The sequence below is a fragment of the Chiloscyllium plagiosum genome, unplaced genomic scaffold (genome assembly GCF_037043375.1).
Source record: "Chiloscyllium plagiosum isolate Xiang-an unplaced genomic scaffold, Cpla_swu_hap1 HiC_scaffold_26, whole genome shotgun sequence".
NCBI lineage: Eukaryota > Metazoa > Chordata > Chondrichthyes > Orectolobiformes > Hemiscylliidae > Chiloscyllium > Chiloscyllium plagiosum.
In genome coordinates, this window is record NW_028270164.1 from 43315701 (window position 1) to 43329488 (window position 13788).

The 13788-nt window shown below is 40.4% G+C and overlaps 1 protein-coding gene across 8 annotated transcripts in view; it reads right to left on the reverse strand.

The window, feature by feature from the left end:
* pacsin1b (protein kinase C and casein kinase substrate in neurons 1b) overlaps positions 1-13788 on the reverse strand; it is a 390938-nt gene that overhangs the window by 42494 nt on the left and 334656 nt on the right. For all 8 annotated transcript variants that reach the window (XM_043716952.2, XM_087973658.1, XM_087973659.1 and 5 more), the window contains one exon: positions 923-1158. In XM_043716952.2, coding sequence (XP_043572887.1) covers positions 923-1158 — 236 coding nt within the window. The remainder of the gene's footprint in view (positions 1-922; positions 1159-13788) is intronic.

The window sequence follows — 13788 nt, forward strand, 5'->3', positions numbered from 1 at the left end:
ACTATGAGATAAGATTTGGACTGGCTTTTTCCTACCCACCATATGTTTGATGTGGCTCAGGAATTTCTAAGCAGCCATGATCGATGTCACAGAGCACATCTCCAATAATGCCAATTAATGAAACAAGGATAAGAACATATAAGCAAATACAGTATCAGGCAGAGAATGAGTAGAAAAAGCAAGATCTATATTAACCAGAAGTACTTTTATCATGGATCTATCTGTAAATTTAACAAGGCTTTCTACTAAGTATGTGAGCATCTCTTCATTTTCTCAAGTCTGGGTGTGCCATTCCTAAAGAGTAGGATATAGTCTTTCAGAGGACTGCTCATGACTCCCAGCAATACTGCTATCTATTCCCAGTGGATTGGACCTGCTCTATGAATTAGCAAATATATACAGTTTCATTAGCTTTATCAAAAGGTAAACATTTTAAATCCAGCTCACTGCATATTTTGAAACAAATACACATCTTCAGAAGCTGAATTTATCTTGAGGCTAATAACAGGACTGGAATGGAGGTAAAAATGAATAGTTTTTATTGCTGGGAGAGACAGGGAAGAAGAACTGAAAAGAAAAGGTGAAGCACAGATATAATGCCAAACATCTGTTTAAACCCTCCAGATTGTAGATGGAAGAGAAGACTTCAGACCCCTGGGGGGTCCCAGTTTTACTCATTTGGTTATAATTGGATTAGCCCAGGTCATCAACCATGCAGGTTATCTCAGATACTGTAGCTAACTATGCTTTAAAATAAAAAAAAAGCTGCTATTTTCTGAAATTTTCAGGTAACTCCACCATACTAAATACACCTTTCATAATCCTAATAATTTCCAGCAGCTGCATCTCTTTTACACCAAAAAATCCAGCAGCAAAATAGTAATTCAATATACTATCTCAATCTGCTTGAGTTGCACAGTACCTCTTTCAGCTTTTTAGCCCAGGGTTTCTGCGCTTTTCGGAATCCATCCTCTGCTTCTTTGGTTTCTTTGAAGCCTCCAATCATCTGTTTGTGGAAAGAATCTTTCTGCCAGTTCTTGACTTTTTCGAAATCATCACCGGCCAGTGCATTTCTCACCTCCAGATGGAGCTCACTTACTTTATCTGCTTCAGTCATCAGAGCCATCCAGGCTCTCTCCAGGGTGCCATACTGTGGACCTGAAATTAATTCAGACAGCCATCAGCCTAGCTTGTATCTCAACCACTTTCACCAACAAAGCTGCTATTTATCACCTCTACATCACAGTGCAATTCCAGTCAATGTGCAAGACAATCAAGATTCCAAGTAAAAACAATGACTACTGATGCTGGAAACCAGATTCTGGATTAGTGGTGCTGAAAAAGCACAGCAGTTCAGACATCATCCGAGGGGCAGTAAAATCGACATTTCGGGCAAAAGCCCTTCCCGAAACGTCGATTTTACTGCTCTTTGCATGCTGTCTGAACTGCTGTGCTTTTCCAGCACCACTAATCCAGTATCAAGATTCCACTAGACCCCTAATACCAATCTTTTAAATTGGACGTTGAAGAAGGTTGTCATAACTTCAGTCAAAAAGGCACACAAAGTATATGGATTGAAGCATAAATTTCCACAGTGGTAAAATCTAACGTTACAATCCACAAGCATAAAAAAAAAATCAATGTCACGCTCAACCTTGGCCCTCTTTAAAACATTTAAACACAGAAATAATGAACAAATAATGAACATTTTAAAGCAATGTAGCAGTTTCCATGGAATGTTAAGTAAATGAAATTCTGAGCATAGATTGAAAACAAGAATATGTGACATATGCAACAGGTTATACAAAGGTTACTTATTGTATTTCTACAAGTCAGCCAATAAAGCAATTGAAGGGTTACACCTGAAACGGCGACTTCTCGACCTCCTGATCCTGCCTGCCTGGAGTTCGTCCAGCCTCCTGCTGGTCTACTATCAAGCAATAAACAACACTTCTCATCTTTGCAATATAAGGTTTAAAAACTCTCGTCTACAATGTGTGCCGTGGATCTGTTTACCAGCCAGAAACTCTCAAAATAGCTCTGCTTCGTCCATATTTGCTGGTTAGGCTTCTCTTGATACCTTTTTTAAAAAACTGTTATCAACATAAACCAGATGTTCATTGCTGGATCAGGCGCAGGGCAAGGAGAAGTTCTGGGTTTGCAAAACCATCTTTCAAAAATAGCCATCTACATTTCAGAATTAGATCCAGATGTACAAGGTGGATTGGGCATTCAAGAAGCTGCCCAGTTCCTGGAACATGCTGGTAGAAAGCCAACTTGGGGACCCTGGCATTGTAATCAAAGGTAAAAATTTAAACAAAAAGCATCCCTCTTGCTTTCACCCTCCCATTCCATGCCCGTTCATGTAGCCACATGTCCATCTACCAATTCACCATGGTCCATCATACCATTACCCCCTAATCATTCTCATTGCCCTTTATATGCTCTTTGCCAAATCTCCACTAACTCACTCTTTGGCCTTCCCTATCAGTCCCATTCACTGTCATCCAGCATTAGGATTAACCAGGGTGCATCCTGACAGAAAATAAAGTTACCAGTCTACTTATGATACCATGAAAGAAAAAAGTAGTATGGACAGGGATACAAGAAGAAACCAGATAGTCAGATTGTTTCATCAAATTCCTGTGTAAACAAAGATCTCAAAATCTCACCCAAGTATTCAGATTCCCTACGGTGTGGAAACAGGCAATTTAGCTCATCAAGTCCACACCGACCCTCTGAAGAGTAACCCACCCAGATCCATTTCCCTCTGAAATGTAGTACCTAACACTATGGGCAATTTAGCATGGCCAATTCACCTGACCTGCACAACTTTGGACTGTGGGAGGAAACCAGAGCACTCAGCGTAAACCCACGCAGACACGGGGAGAATGTGCAAACTCCACACAGTCACCAGAGGCAGGAATTGAACTCTGGCCCCTGGGGCTGAGGGGCAGAAGTACTAACCACTGAGCCACCGTGTTGCCCCTATTTAACACTTTGACAGAAACATTGCCGTTCAGTAAACAGTTTGAACTGTCCATCCACAGGCAGCCAATTCTGAAAATGATTAATTTAAAGACACTAAATCAATCAGGCAGCACAAATCAAATTAACTCTAGATGACCACATGATCTGAAAGAACCAAGCACTTTTTTTTTAACTCCACATTTTGTTTTGGACAGTTTTTTGAAAACTTCACTGGACCCACTGAATTTATGCACTTCTTTAAGCAAAAGCATGACTTTCCACCATCACAAAGACACTTTGCTACTTCAAAAGGTCACCTTACCCCCACCAAAGGGGACCTGGGACTGGATCCAAAGGTTACCAAAAGGGTAGAAATAGAAAACATTCTATTAGTCCTCAACCCCTTGCTCTCCCTCAACCCCACACATTTCCCATACCCCAGGCAGGCCAACTCACATTATTCAATCCTTTCTATCCATCTCCCATACCACCTTACATCCCATCTTATCACTATACCAACTTAGTGACAACTTCCACCCACTACCCTTTCCCTCTTCACTTACCATGTCAACTCATTTCAGCATTACAGATGAGTGCAGCTCCAACAATACTCAAGAAGACTGACACCATACAGGGCATAAGCCCTTCATCAGGAATGTGTGGGTTTATGCCCGAAACATCGATTCTCCAGCTCCTCGGATGCTACCAAACCTGCTGTGCTTTTCCAGCCCACACATTTCGACTCTGATTTCCAGCATCTGCAGTCCTTACTTTCTCCTTGACACCATACAGGACAAAGCAGCCATCTTGGTTAGCACCCCAAACACCTTCTACATACACTCCCTTTGTCACTGGTGCAACAATGTACACAACCTACAAGGTACACTGCCACAACTCAGCAACACTTCTTTGAAAGCACCTTCCAGACCCACGACTTCTCCCACTTGGTAGGACAAGGTCAGCAGATACATGGGAGCAGCACCATCTGCAAGTTCTTGCCCAAGTTACACACCATTCTGACTTGGAACTGTATCAATGATGCTTTAACTGTTGCTAAGCCAAAATCCTGGAATGCCCTCTGTCGTGGCATTGTTGGTAGCCCTACACCCCAAATATTGCAGTGGTTAAAGATGGCAGCTCACCACTAGCTTCTCAAGAGCAAAGAGGATGAACCATAAATGCTGGTCTAACCAGATATACCACCATTCATGAAAGAATGAAGAGAAATATATACAAGTTATCAGAGAAGAATAGGAAACTTTCAGCTAATTAAGTGAAGGTGAGGGGAGGCTGGTGAATGACTGATTTGAAGTTTGATAGTGATGGACAGGAAACATTGGGCTAGCTAACTACACCACGTTTATTGAACTAAAAAAGTCAGTCAACAAGTATACATGCATAGAGGAGAAAAAATGCAGTTCCATTTCTTAAAAGTCTATATATTGCAGATAATACATTAAGCAAACACCGTCAATCATAAATACAACATATGGTACTTCTTAATAGGTCAAACTGTTCGGGTTCATATATAATTTATTCTCACAATCCTCTCCACAGTTAACGATCCAAAAGGCATCTGACCACTCCCTCAAAAGGATTCCTAATCCTAACTGCCAAATGTGTTCTGGGACATGCATTTTGGAGGGAGGAAGAGAGTCAGAGTAACTGTGTGAAGTGGGAGACAGCTATGTGGAGAAGTGAAGTTAGACAGGGAGTTAATTTATATTTGAGGTAAGGAAGGGGGTTTATGTCAGGGCGCATAAGTGAGTGCAGTAGTGGAAGAATACATTTGGGGAAGGGAGGCAACAACAAAAAGACCAGAAGATGGAGGAGCAGGAGTAGGCCAGTCAGGCCATAATGTTTGCTCTACCATTCAATAAAAGCACGGTTGATCTCATAATTCTCAACTCCACTTTTCTGTGTTACTCCCATAACCCTGGATTCCAATAATACTTAAAATTATCTCAGCCTTGAACATACTGAACGACCAAGCGTCAACAGCCTTCTGCAATGATGAATTCTACAGGTTCGCTACCCTCAGAAGAAATTCCTCCTCTCTCTCTTAAATGGGCGATCCCTTATTCTGAGATTATGCCCTCTGGTTCCAGACACTCCCATAAAGGGGAAACAACCTTTCCACATCTACCCTGTCAAGTCCCCAAGAATCTTATATGTTTCAATATAATCACCTCTCATTCTTTTAAACTAAGGGGAGTATAGGCCCAACCTCCTCAACGTCTCCTCATTACACCTCCCTCCACACTGGAGACCAGCCTAGTGAACAGTCTCTGGACTGTCTCCAATGCCAGCATAAATAAAAACAAATTGTTGGAAAGACCCAGGTCTGGCAGAACCTGTGGAAAGACAACAGAGTTAAATGTTTCTTCAGAAGACAGTAGCCTAACATGTGCTACCTTATCTAACATTTTCTGAAAACCTAAATATATTAGATGCACTGTTTCCCTTTTATATATCTTACCTGTTACCTCTGCAAAGAATTCTAGCAAATTTGCCAGACAAGGTTTCCCCTTCATAAAATCATGCTGACTGTACTTAATTATATTAAGGGGTTCTAAATGTTCTGTTACATCCTTTATAACAGATTTAAGCTAACAAACCACTTTTTTCTCTTCCTCTTTTTAAATAGAGATGTTACACTGGCAATTTTCCAATACTCTGGAATTTTCCAGAATCTAAGGATTCTTGGAAGATTATTACCATTGCATCCACTATAGCTACTTGTACTTCTATTTAACTACCAACTACTTCTTTTAACATCCTAGGATGAATCCCATCTGGATCCTGAGATGCATTGGTCTTGAGCTCCATTAGTTTCCCTAGCAGTTTTTGTCTATCGATATATTATACATAGTAACTCTCCTCCTTTCCCACCTTGATTATTTAGTAATTTTGGAACACTATTAATGTCTTCTACCATGAAAATCAATGCAACGTATTTATTCACCTTCTCTTCCCTTTCCTAGTTACACATTATCATCTCCCCAGCCTCGATTTCAAAGAGGCTTATGTTCACTTCGATGCCCCTCTTCCATTTCATAAAGTTAAAAGAAGCTCCTACTGTCCATCTTGATATTACATGCAAGTTTACCCTCAAAGTTTAATTTTCTCCCTTTTGTTTGTTTGACTTCAGTTGGGTTTTGTTTAAGACTTCCCCAATCTTCTGGCTTACATTCATCTTGGCCAAACTGAATGTTTTTTGTTTTCTTTCAATGTCTTCCCATTCTTATCTTCCCTGGTTAGCCTTCTAACTTTTGCCACACTTGGATATATCTTTGCTAGAAGTCATAAGCTATTCTCTTAAACATCTGCCATTCCTGTTCCACTGGAGCTAGCTCTGCCCTTATTCCCTTGCCTCAATATTTATTTAAGCTTAGCATAGTTGTTTCCAACCCAAGGTCTTCCTTGTTGAGTAAATCCTAAATTCTATCATGTTATGGTCACTGTTTCCAAGGGGAGCTTTTACCCTGTCATTTATTAAAACTGCCTCATTACACATCATCAGATTCAAAATAGTGAGATTCCCTGGTTGGATCCACACTATATCGCAAATACACATTACAAATTCTTCCTCGAGGATACCTCTGCCAATCTAGCAATCCCAATCTACAAGAAGATTAAAGTCAATGATTAATGTACTGTCATTTTTACATACCCTCCTTATCTTCCAATTTATTCTCTGTCCCACCGTACACTACCATTTTGGATCCTATAGACTACCAATGTCTTCATCCCTTTTTATCTCTTATGTCTACTCATGGATTCCACACCTTTCAATCCTTGATCATCTGTATGACCAATGGTACTCCACATCCTTTTCTTCCTGCCTGTCCTTTCAAACAGTCATATACCACTGAAAATTTAGTTCCCAGCTTTGATCTCCTGGTAAGGAAAGTATATATGTTTAATTTGGGTGTGAGAGCATATTGGCGGTTTAAGAGGGGGCATGAGAGACTGTCTACACAGACTGAATTAACCAGCAATACCCTCACCTTTCGTCTCCTCATTGCCTCCAAAATACTATTCAGAAAGCAGGTTAGAAGAGAAAGAAAACTAGGATGAAAGGTAACCTCTTCTGACCACCATTTCTTTCATGAATTCTGCTGAGGGCAGTTCAGAATGTGCACTAAGGTCGAATTAAATCAACTCTTTAACTTTAATTCTAACTCTAACTAGGTCCCCTTCCATCCCTGGTGATCAGAACTTGAGGCCTACCCTGCCTCCAAGTTCTGCTTTCTAAAAGTAATTTCATTTTGTTAGCTCTGCTGCTTGGCAGTTTATAATTGTCATTTTTATTTAGCAACAGGAAGAGCAAGAGTGACGAGAAGGCAAATTACTGCTTTAAGATATTACCTCGTGAATAAACGGAGTGCACAAGGGACTGCTGAGTAAGTGAAGTAATATAGCTGGGTGGTTGCATTACCCCAAACGCTACTTAAGTAGTGTCTCCCACCCATCCTCCTCCTCGAGCCAAATAAAAAAGAGTTGTATGTGCTGGATTGGTAAGGTAACTTTTTTTATTCTTTACGTTTCAATAGTCTCTTTGGGAATTTAGAACAGTGGGAATGGAGGTTAGGACAGTTGGATGTTCCTCCTGCAGAACATGGGAGGTAAGGGTCACCACTAGTGTCCCTGCTGACTTCATCTGCAGGAAGTGCACCCAACTCCAGCTCCTCAAAAACTGTGTTAGGGAACTGGAGCTCACTGGTGCTCATTCTGGGGTAGGTGGAACCTCTACAAACAGGAGGGTCTACACCTGAACTAGAGAGGTACCAATATCCTGTAGGGAGAAATTTGCTAACGCTTTTCAGGAGGCTTTAAACTAATTCAGTAGAGGAATGGGAACCTGAGTTGTAGTTCCAATGTCCAGGAGGTTGAGAGTAAGGAGGTCAAAAAAGTGGTTTCAAGGTCACAAGAGTGCACTGACAAACAGGAAAATGGTTTGAAGTGTGTCTACTTCAACAGCAAGCGCATCTGGAATAAGGTGAGTGAACCTGCAGCATGGGTTAATACCTGGGGCTTCGATGTTCTGGCCATTTGAGAGATATGGATAAAGCAGGGACAGGAATGGTTGTTGAAGGTTCCAGGATTTAGATGTTTCAGTAAGAACAGAGAAGATGCTAAAAGAGAGGGAGGTCTGGCATTGTTAGTCAAGGACAGTATTGCGGTGGCAGAAAGGACATATGAGGGCTCATCGATTGAGGTAGTATGGGCTGAGGGTAGAACAGTAAAGGAGAGGTCACCCTGTTGAGAGTTTTTTGTAGGCCTCTGAATAGTTCCAGTGATATGGAGGAAAGAATAGCAAAGATAATTCTGGATAGAAGTGAGAGTAACATGGTAGGTGTGATGGGGGACTTTAACTTTGCAAATATTGACTGGAAATATTGTGGTTCAAGTACTTTAGATGGGTCAGTTTTTGTCCATTGTGTGCAGGAGGGTTTACTGACAGTATGTAGACAGGCCAACAAGAGGAGAGGCCACATTAGATTTGGTACAGAGTAATGAACCCAGCCAGGTGTTAGATTTGGAGGTACGTGACCACAATTCAGTTATGTTTATTTTAGCGATGGAAAGGGACAGGTATATACTGCAGGGCAAGAGTTATAGCTGGGGGAAAGGCACTTATGATGCAATTAGGCAAGATTTAGGATGCAAAGGATGGGGAAGGAAACTGCAGAGGATGAACACAATGGAAAGTGGAGCTTATTCAAGGAACAGCTACTGTGTGTCCTTGATAAGTATTGTTATGAAGGTGTGTACTGTACATTTAAGGAGGACTGGAAGCTGGCACTGATGTAGAGAGGCATAGAGTGGGCTGAAAGAATTTAAAATGTAACATCTGACTGAAACCAATAGTGCTGTTGATTTGCCATGATACACAACAAACTTGAATTTGGCCAATCAATTTAAATTATGCCCCAAGATCCCAAAATCCAATCAAATTTGAACTTAGTGTTTTGAAGACATCAAACCAATGAACTGATCCAATATTTTGAGGTATAAAACCACACATTTTGAACAGTTAGGCAGAGAACTGGCAAGAAAACCAACAAGTATAGACTGTGAGCCAAATAGCTCTCTAAAAGGTACCTGTCCATAAGAAATGTTATGTAGTGAAAGACCATTCAAGAGATGACCCAGGAAACCTAGAGAAAAATCGACAGTGGAATCTACAAAGGAGAATCAACAAAGCTGACTGGCGTTGAAACATTATAGTTTTGTTTGTAAATGTAAATCAGGGCTTTTTAAAAAAATTGGACCAGTATTGTAGAGTGGGAGGTAAAAGACAGGTTTAATGTTCTTTGTTAGACTTAAAGAATAAAATTGTTAATTTTTACTTTAAATAGTGATATCGGGAATAGTTCGTTGCCTCTCAAAATTTAACAGATTGTGGTATAAGGTGAGCTTCTTTGTGTGTCAGGTTTAGCAGAGGGGTTTACCCCATGTCATAATGGTATGTACCAGTCAGGCAGGGAGGAAATGGTTGAACAAGGGGGCTGTGGTTTACTAAAAAGTTGAATCTCTTGTCAAGAGGAAGAAGGTGGCTTACGTTAAGATGAGATGTGATGGTTCAGTTCAGGGGCTTGAGTGTTTCAAGTAGGCCAGGAAAGAACTAAAGAGAGCTAAGAAGAGCCAGGAGGGGACATGAGGAGTTGGCAGATAGGATCAAGGAAAATCCTAAAGCTTTCTACAGGCATATCAGGAATAAAAGAATGACCAGAGTAAGATTACAAACCAATCAAGGATAGTAGTGTGAAGTTGTGCATGGAGTCAGAGGAGATGGGGAAGCGCCAAATGAATATTTTTTGTCAGTATTCACAGTGAAAAAGAACAATGTTGTCAAGAAGAATACAGAGATATAGGCTATTAGACTAGACGGGATTGAGGCTCACATGGAGAAGGTGTTAGCAATCTGGAAAGTGTGAAAATAGATCAGATCCCTGGGCTGGGTGAGATTTATCCTAGGATTCTCTGGGAAACTAGGATGGAGATTGCTGAGCCTTTGGCTTTGATTTTTATGTTGTCATTGTCTCCAGGAATAGTGCCAGAAGACTGGTGGATAGCAAATGTTGTCCCTTTGTTCAAGAAAGGGAGTAGAGACAACTTGGTAATTGTAGACTTATAAGCCTTACTTCAGTTGTGGGTAAAGTATTGGAAAAGGTTATAAGAGATAGGATTTATATTCAACATTTTCCTTTCTTGATGATGAAGGATAGTCAACACAGTTTTGTGAAGGCTAGTTCGTGCCTCACAAACCTTATGGAGTTCTTTGAGAAGGTGACCACACAGGTGGATGAGGGTTGATGTGTATATATGGATTTCAGTAAGGCGTTCGGTAAGGCTTCCCATGGTAGGCTATTGCACAAAATACGGAGGCATGGTATTGAGGGTGATTTAGTGATTTGGATCACAAATTGGCTAGCTGAGAGAAGAGAGGGTGGAAGTTGATGGGAAATGTTCATCCTGGAGTTCAGTTACTAGTGGTGTACCACAAAGATCTGTTTTGGGGCCACTGCTGTTTGTTATTTTTATAAATGACCTGGATGAGGGCGTAGAAGGATGGGTTAGTAAATTTGCAGGTGACACTAAGGTCAATGGAGTTGTGGATAGTGCCAAAGAATGTTACAGGTTACAGAGGGACATAGATAAGCTGCAGAGCTGGGCTGAGAGATAGCAATTGGAGTTTAATATATGTGTGAGGTGATTCACTTTGGAAGGAGTAACAGGACTGCAAAGTACTGGGCTAGTGGCAAGATTCTTGGTAGTGTAGATGAGCAGAGAGATCTCGGTGTCAATTTACGTAGATCCCTGAAAGTTGCCACCCAGGTTGATAGGGTTATTAAGAAGGCATACAACGTGTTAGTTTTTAATGTTACAGCAATTGGGTTTCGGAGCCACGAGGTCATTTTGCAGCTGTACAAAACTCTGGTGCAGCTACACTTGGAGTATTGTGTACAGTTTTGGTCACCACATGAAAGGATAGATGTGAAAGCTTTGGAAAGGATTCAGAGGAGATTTGCTAGGATGTTGCCCGGTATAGAGGGATGGTCTTAGGAGGAAAGGCTGAGGGACTTGAGGTTGCTTTCATTACAGAGAGGAGGGTAGAGAGGTGACTTAATATAGACATTTAAGATAATCAGAGGGCTAAATAAGGTGGACAATGAGAACCTTTCTCCTCAGATGGTAATGGCTGGCACAAGGGGATATAGCTTTAAATTGAGGGGTGAAAGATACAGGACAGATGTTAGGGGGGTTTCTTTACTCAGAGTAGTAGGGTCATGGAACACCCTGTCTGCAACACTAGTAGACTCACCAAATTTAAGGGCATTTAAATGGTCATTGGATAGGCATATGGACGAGAATGGAACAGCGTAGGTTAGATGGACTTCAGATTGTTGCATTGATTTGTGGAACCATCGAGGGCTGAAGGGCCTCTCCTGCGATGTAATGTTCTATTTAAGTTATTTATTTATTTATTATATTTAATATATTTATTAATTTAATACTTAATATTTTTATATATATTTAATATTTATTTACTTAATACTCATTTATTTAAATTATCACATTATTCCATTGTAATTTAAAAAAGGTCTACCTGTTGTTCCAAAGATTATCTTAATGAAATTTTCTCACACAGTGAGAAAAAAAATTGAAATTTGCTCCCCACTCCAGCAGGTTGGACAAGCTCGCTCCCATTGCTCAACTATAAACATTTCTTTCAGACTGCTGTCTCTAACATGCAGCACTCTGAAAGTGATAGATTATAACTACAAGGTAAGATAACATTACTGTCTTCATCTCTTCACCGAGCCAAAGCTCCAGCATTTCAAACAAAAAAAAACACTTAAAAGTCAAGTGAGGCTACAGTTTTTCTGTTTTTTGGGAAACCATTTGGAATCTTTCAATTTCAAATACAGTCAGTCAGACAACACAGAAACAGACCTTTCAGATAGGTTTCCCAAATTAAAGCAGCCCCACTTTCTTACATTTGGCCCATATTACCCTAAACCTCCCTATTCATGTACCTGTCAAAATGTCTTTTAAATGTTGTAACTACCATCTACCACTTCCTCTGGCAGTTCATTCCACATACAGACCACGCTGTGTGAAAAAGGTGCATCTCAGGTCCCCTTTAAATCTGTCTCCTCTCACCTTAGAAATATGCCCTCAAATCCCAGACTGAAGAAAAAGGAATATTTAATTTGTTGTTTCACTATAAAATTATGCCTATACCTCACTCAAGATCCAATCAATTTTGCTACAGGACAGAAAACTAGGTTGAATAGCAGAGGAATTCCTTCAATAGACAAGCTAGGTGTGGGATGCATAGATAATTATCGAGAATTCTTAGGAACCAAATTTAAAACAAAAATGCATTTTCTAGTTAGTTTATCCAAAAAAGTTATGTAAACTCAAGGTGAAAACCTTGGCTCCATGGTGATACTCTTGAGGCGATGTCCTACTCCAGACATTTGAGTACTACGTCAGAAGCATTTGTTCTACAAGTCTGTCCCCACTACAGGGTTTTGAATACATAATCTTGACAAGGATTCAGTACAACACTGAAGAAATGCTGTGCTACAAGAGATGTTAATTTTTGGATGAAATATTTAACTGAGGCAAAACCTACTCATTTATAAAGATCCCATGCTATCAATACTGCTGAATTAGAGTATCTGGACATTATTTACTGATGTTTCTGGGACCTCTGGTGCATGCAGATTAATTACAATGTTGTTCTACAGTACAAAAGTGACTAAAATTTCCAAGTTATGTCAGTAGCTGTGTATACTAAGAGTTCCAAAAGTCATGAATAATGTTATACAAGTGCAAGATTTTCTCCTTTCCTTACTAATAGAGAAGTTCTAAATAGCAGTGCTATCAATACGGTTACTTGAATAACAGCTGCCCTTTCCCAATCTGCAAATATCCAAACAGCAAATAATAAATATCCCCACCAGGTCCCAGATGGCTGGATCAGCGAGACTTGGCAACTGCATTCCCCCATGGGTCACAATTTGGATATCCTTGATGCAGACAATGCAACCACATCACAATGGTACTATCGTATGGAAGACTGAATCATTCATCTTGCTACAGGTAAACACAGTTTCCCACATGGATAAACACTGGCTGCTCTACAAAAGAGGGCACTTTGAAGGAAAAAGGTGATGGTTTTCAACATTCATGATTTCAACTCACTGAAATCATTGAGCCCAAGATAGCACTGAACAGTTTCAGCCATTCTATAAATAGGATTTTAAAATATTTTTACAAAGGCTGGATTTTCCATACATAGTGCTTTATTTTTAAACTTCATGTTTAATTTGGAAACCTAAGGTATTACTCTACTTATTTTAGTGCTGTTCCTTGCACTTTGATTTGTCACATCCAGAAACCATGCCCATTGTGCCTGTTACTGAACAGCAGCTGCATTGAAACGTGGGGAGGATCTCTTCAGCCACTGCCAGGTGGTCATTGAGGAGGATTCTCACAATGACCCATGCCATGATAGACAGCAGAGAAATCCCTCTAATTTCCACTGTTAGATCACCTGAGTTCTCCTGGCCTACTGTCTTATTTTCAGACAAGAGCAATGAGATCATGGATTCATGTCAAGTGTGCCTCTCCTTCATATTTTAGTACTTCAGTCGAGATTCCATCTGTGCTGGATGCCTTTTTTTGTGAAGTTAAAAATCACACAACACCAGGTTATAGTCCAACAGTTTTAATTGGAAGCACACTAGCTTTCGGAGCGACGCTCCTTCATCAGGTGATTGTGGAGGGCTCGATCGT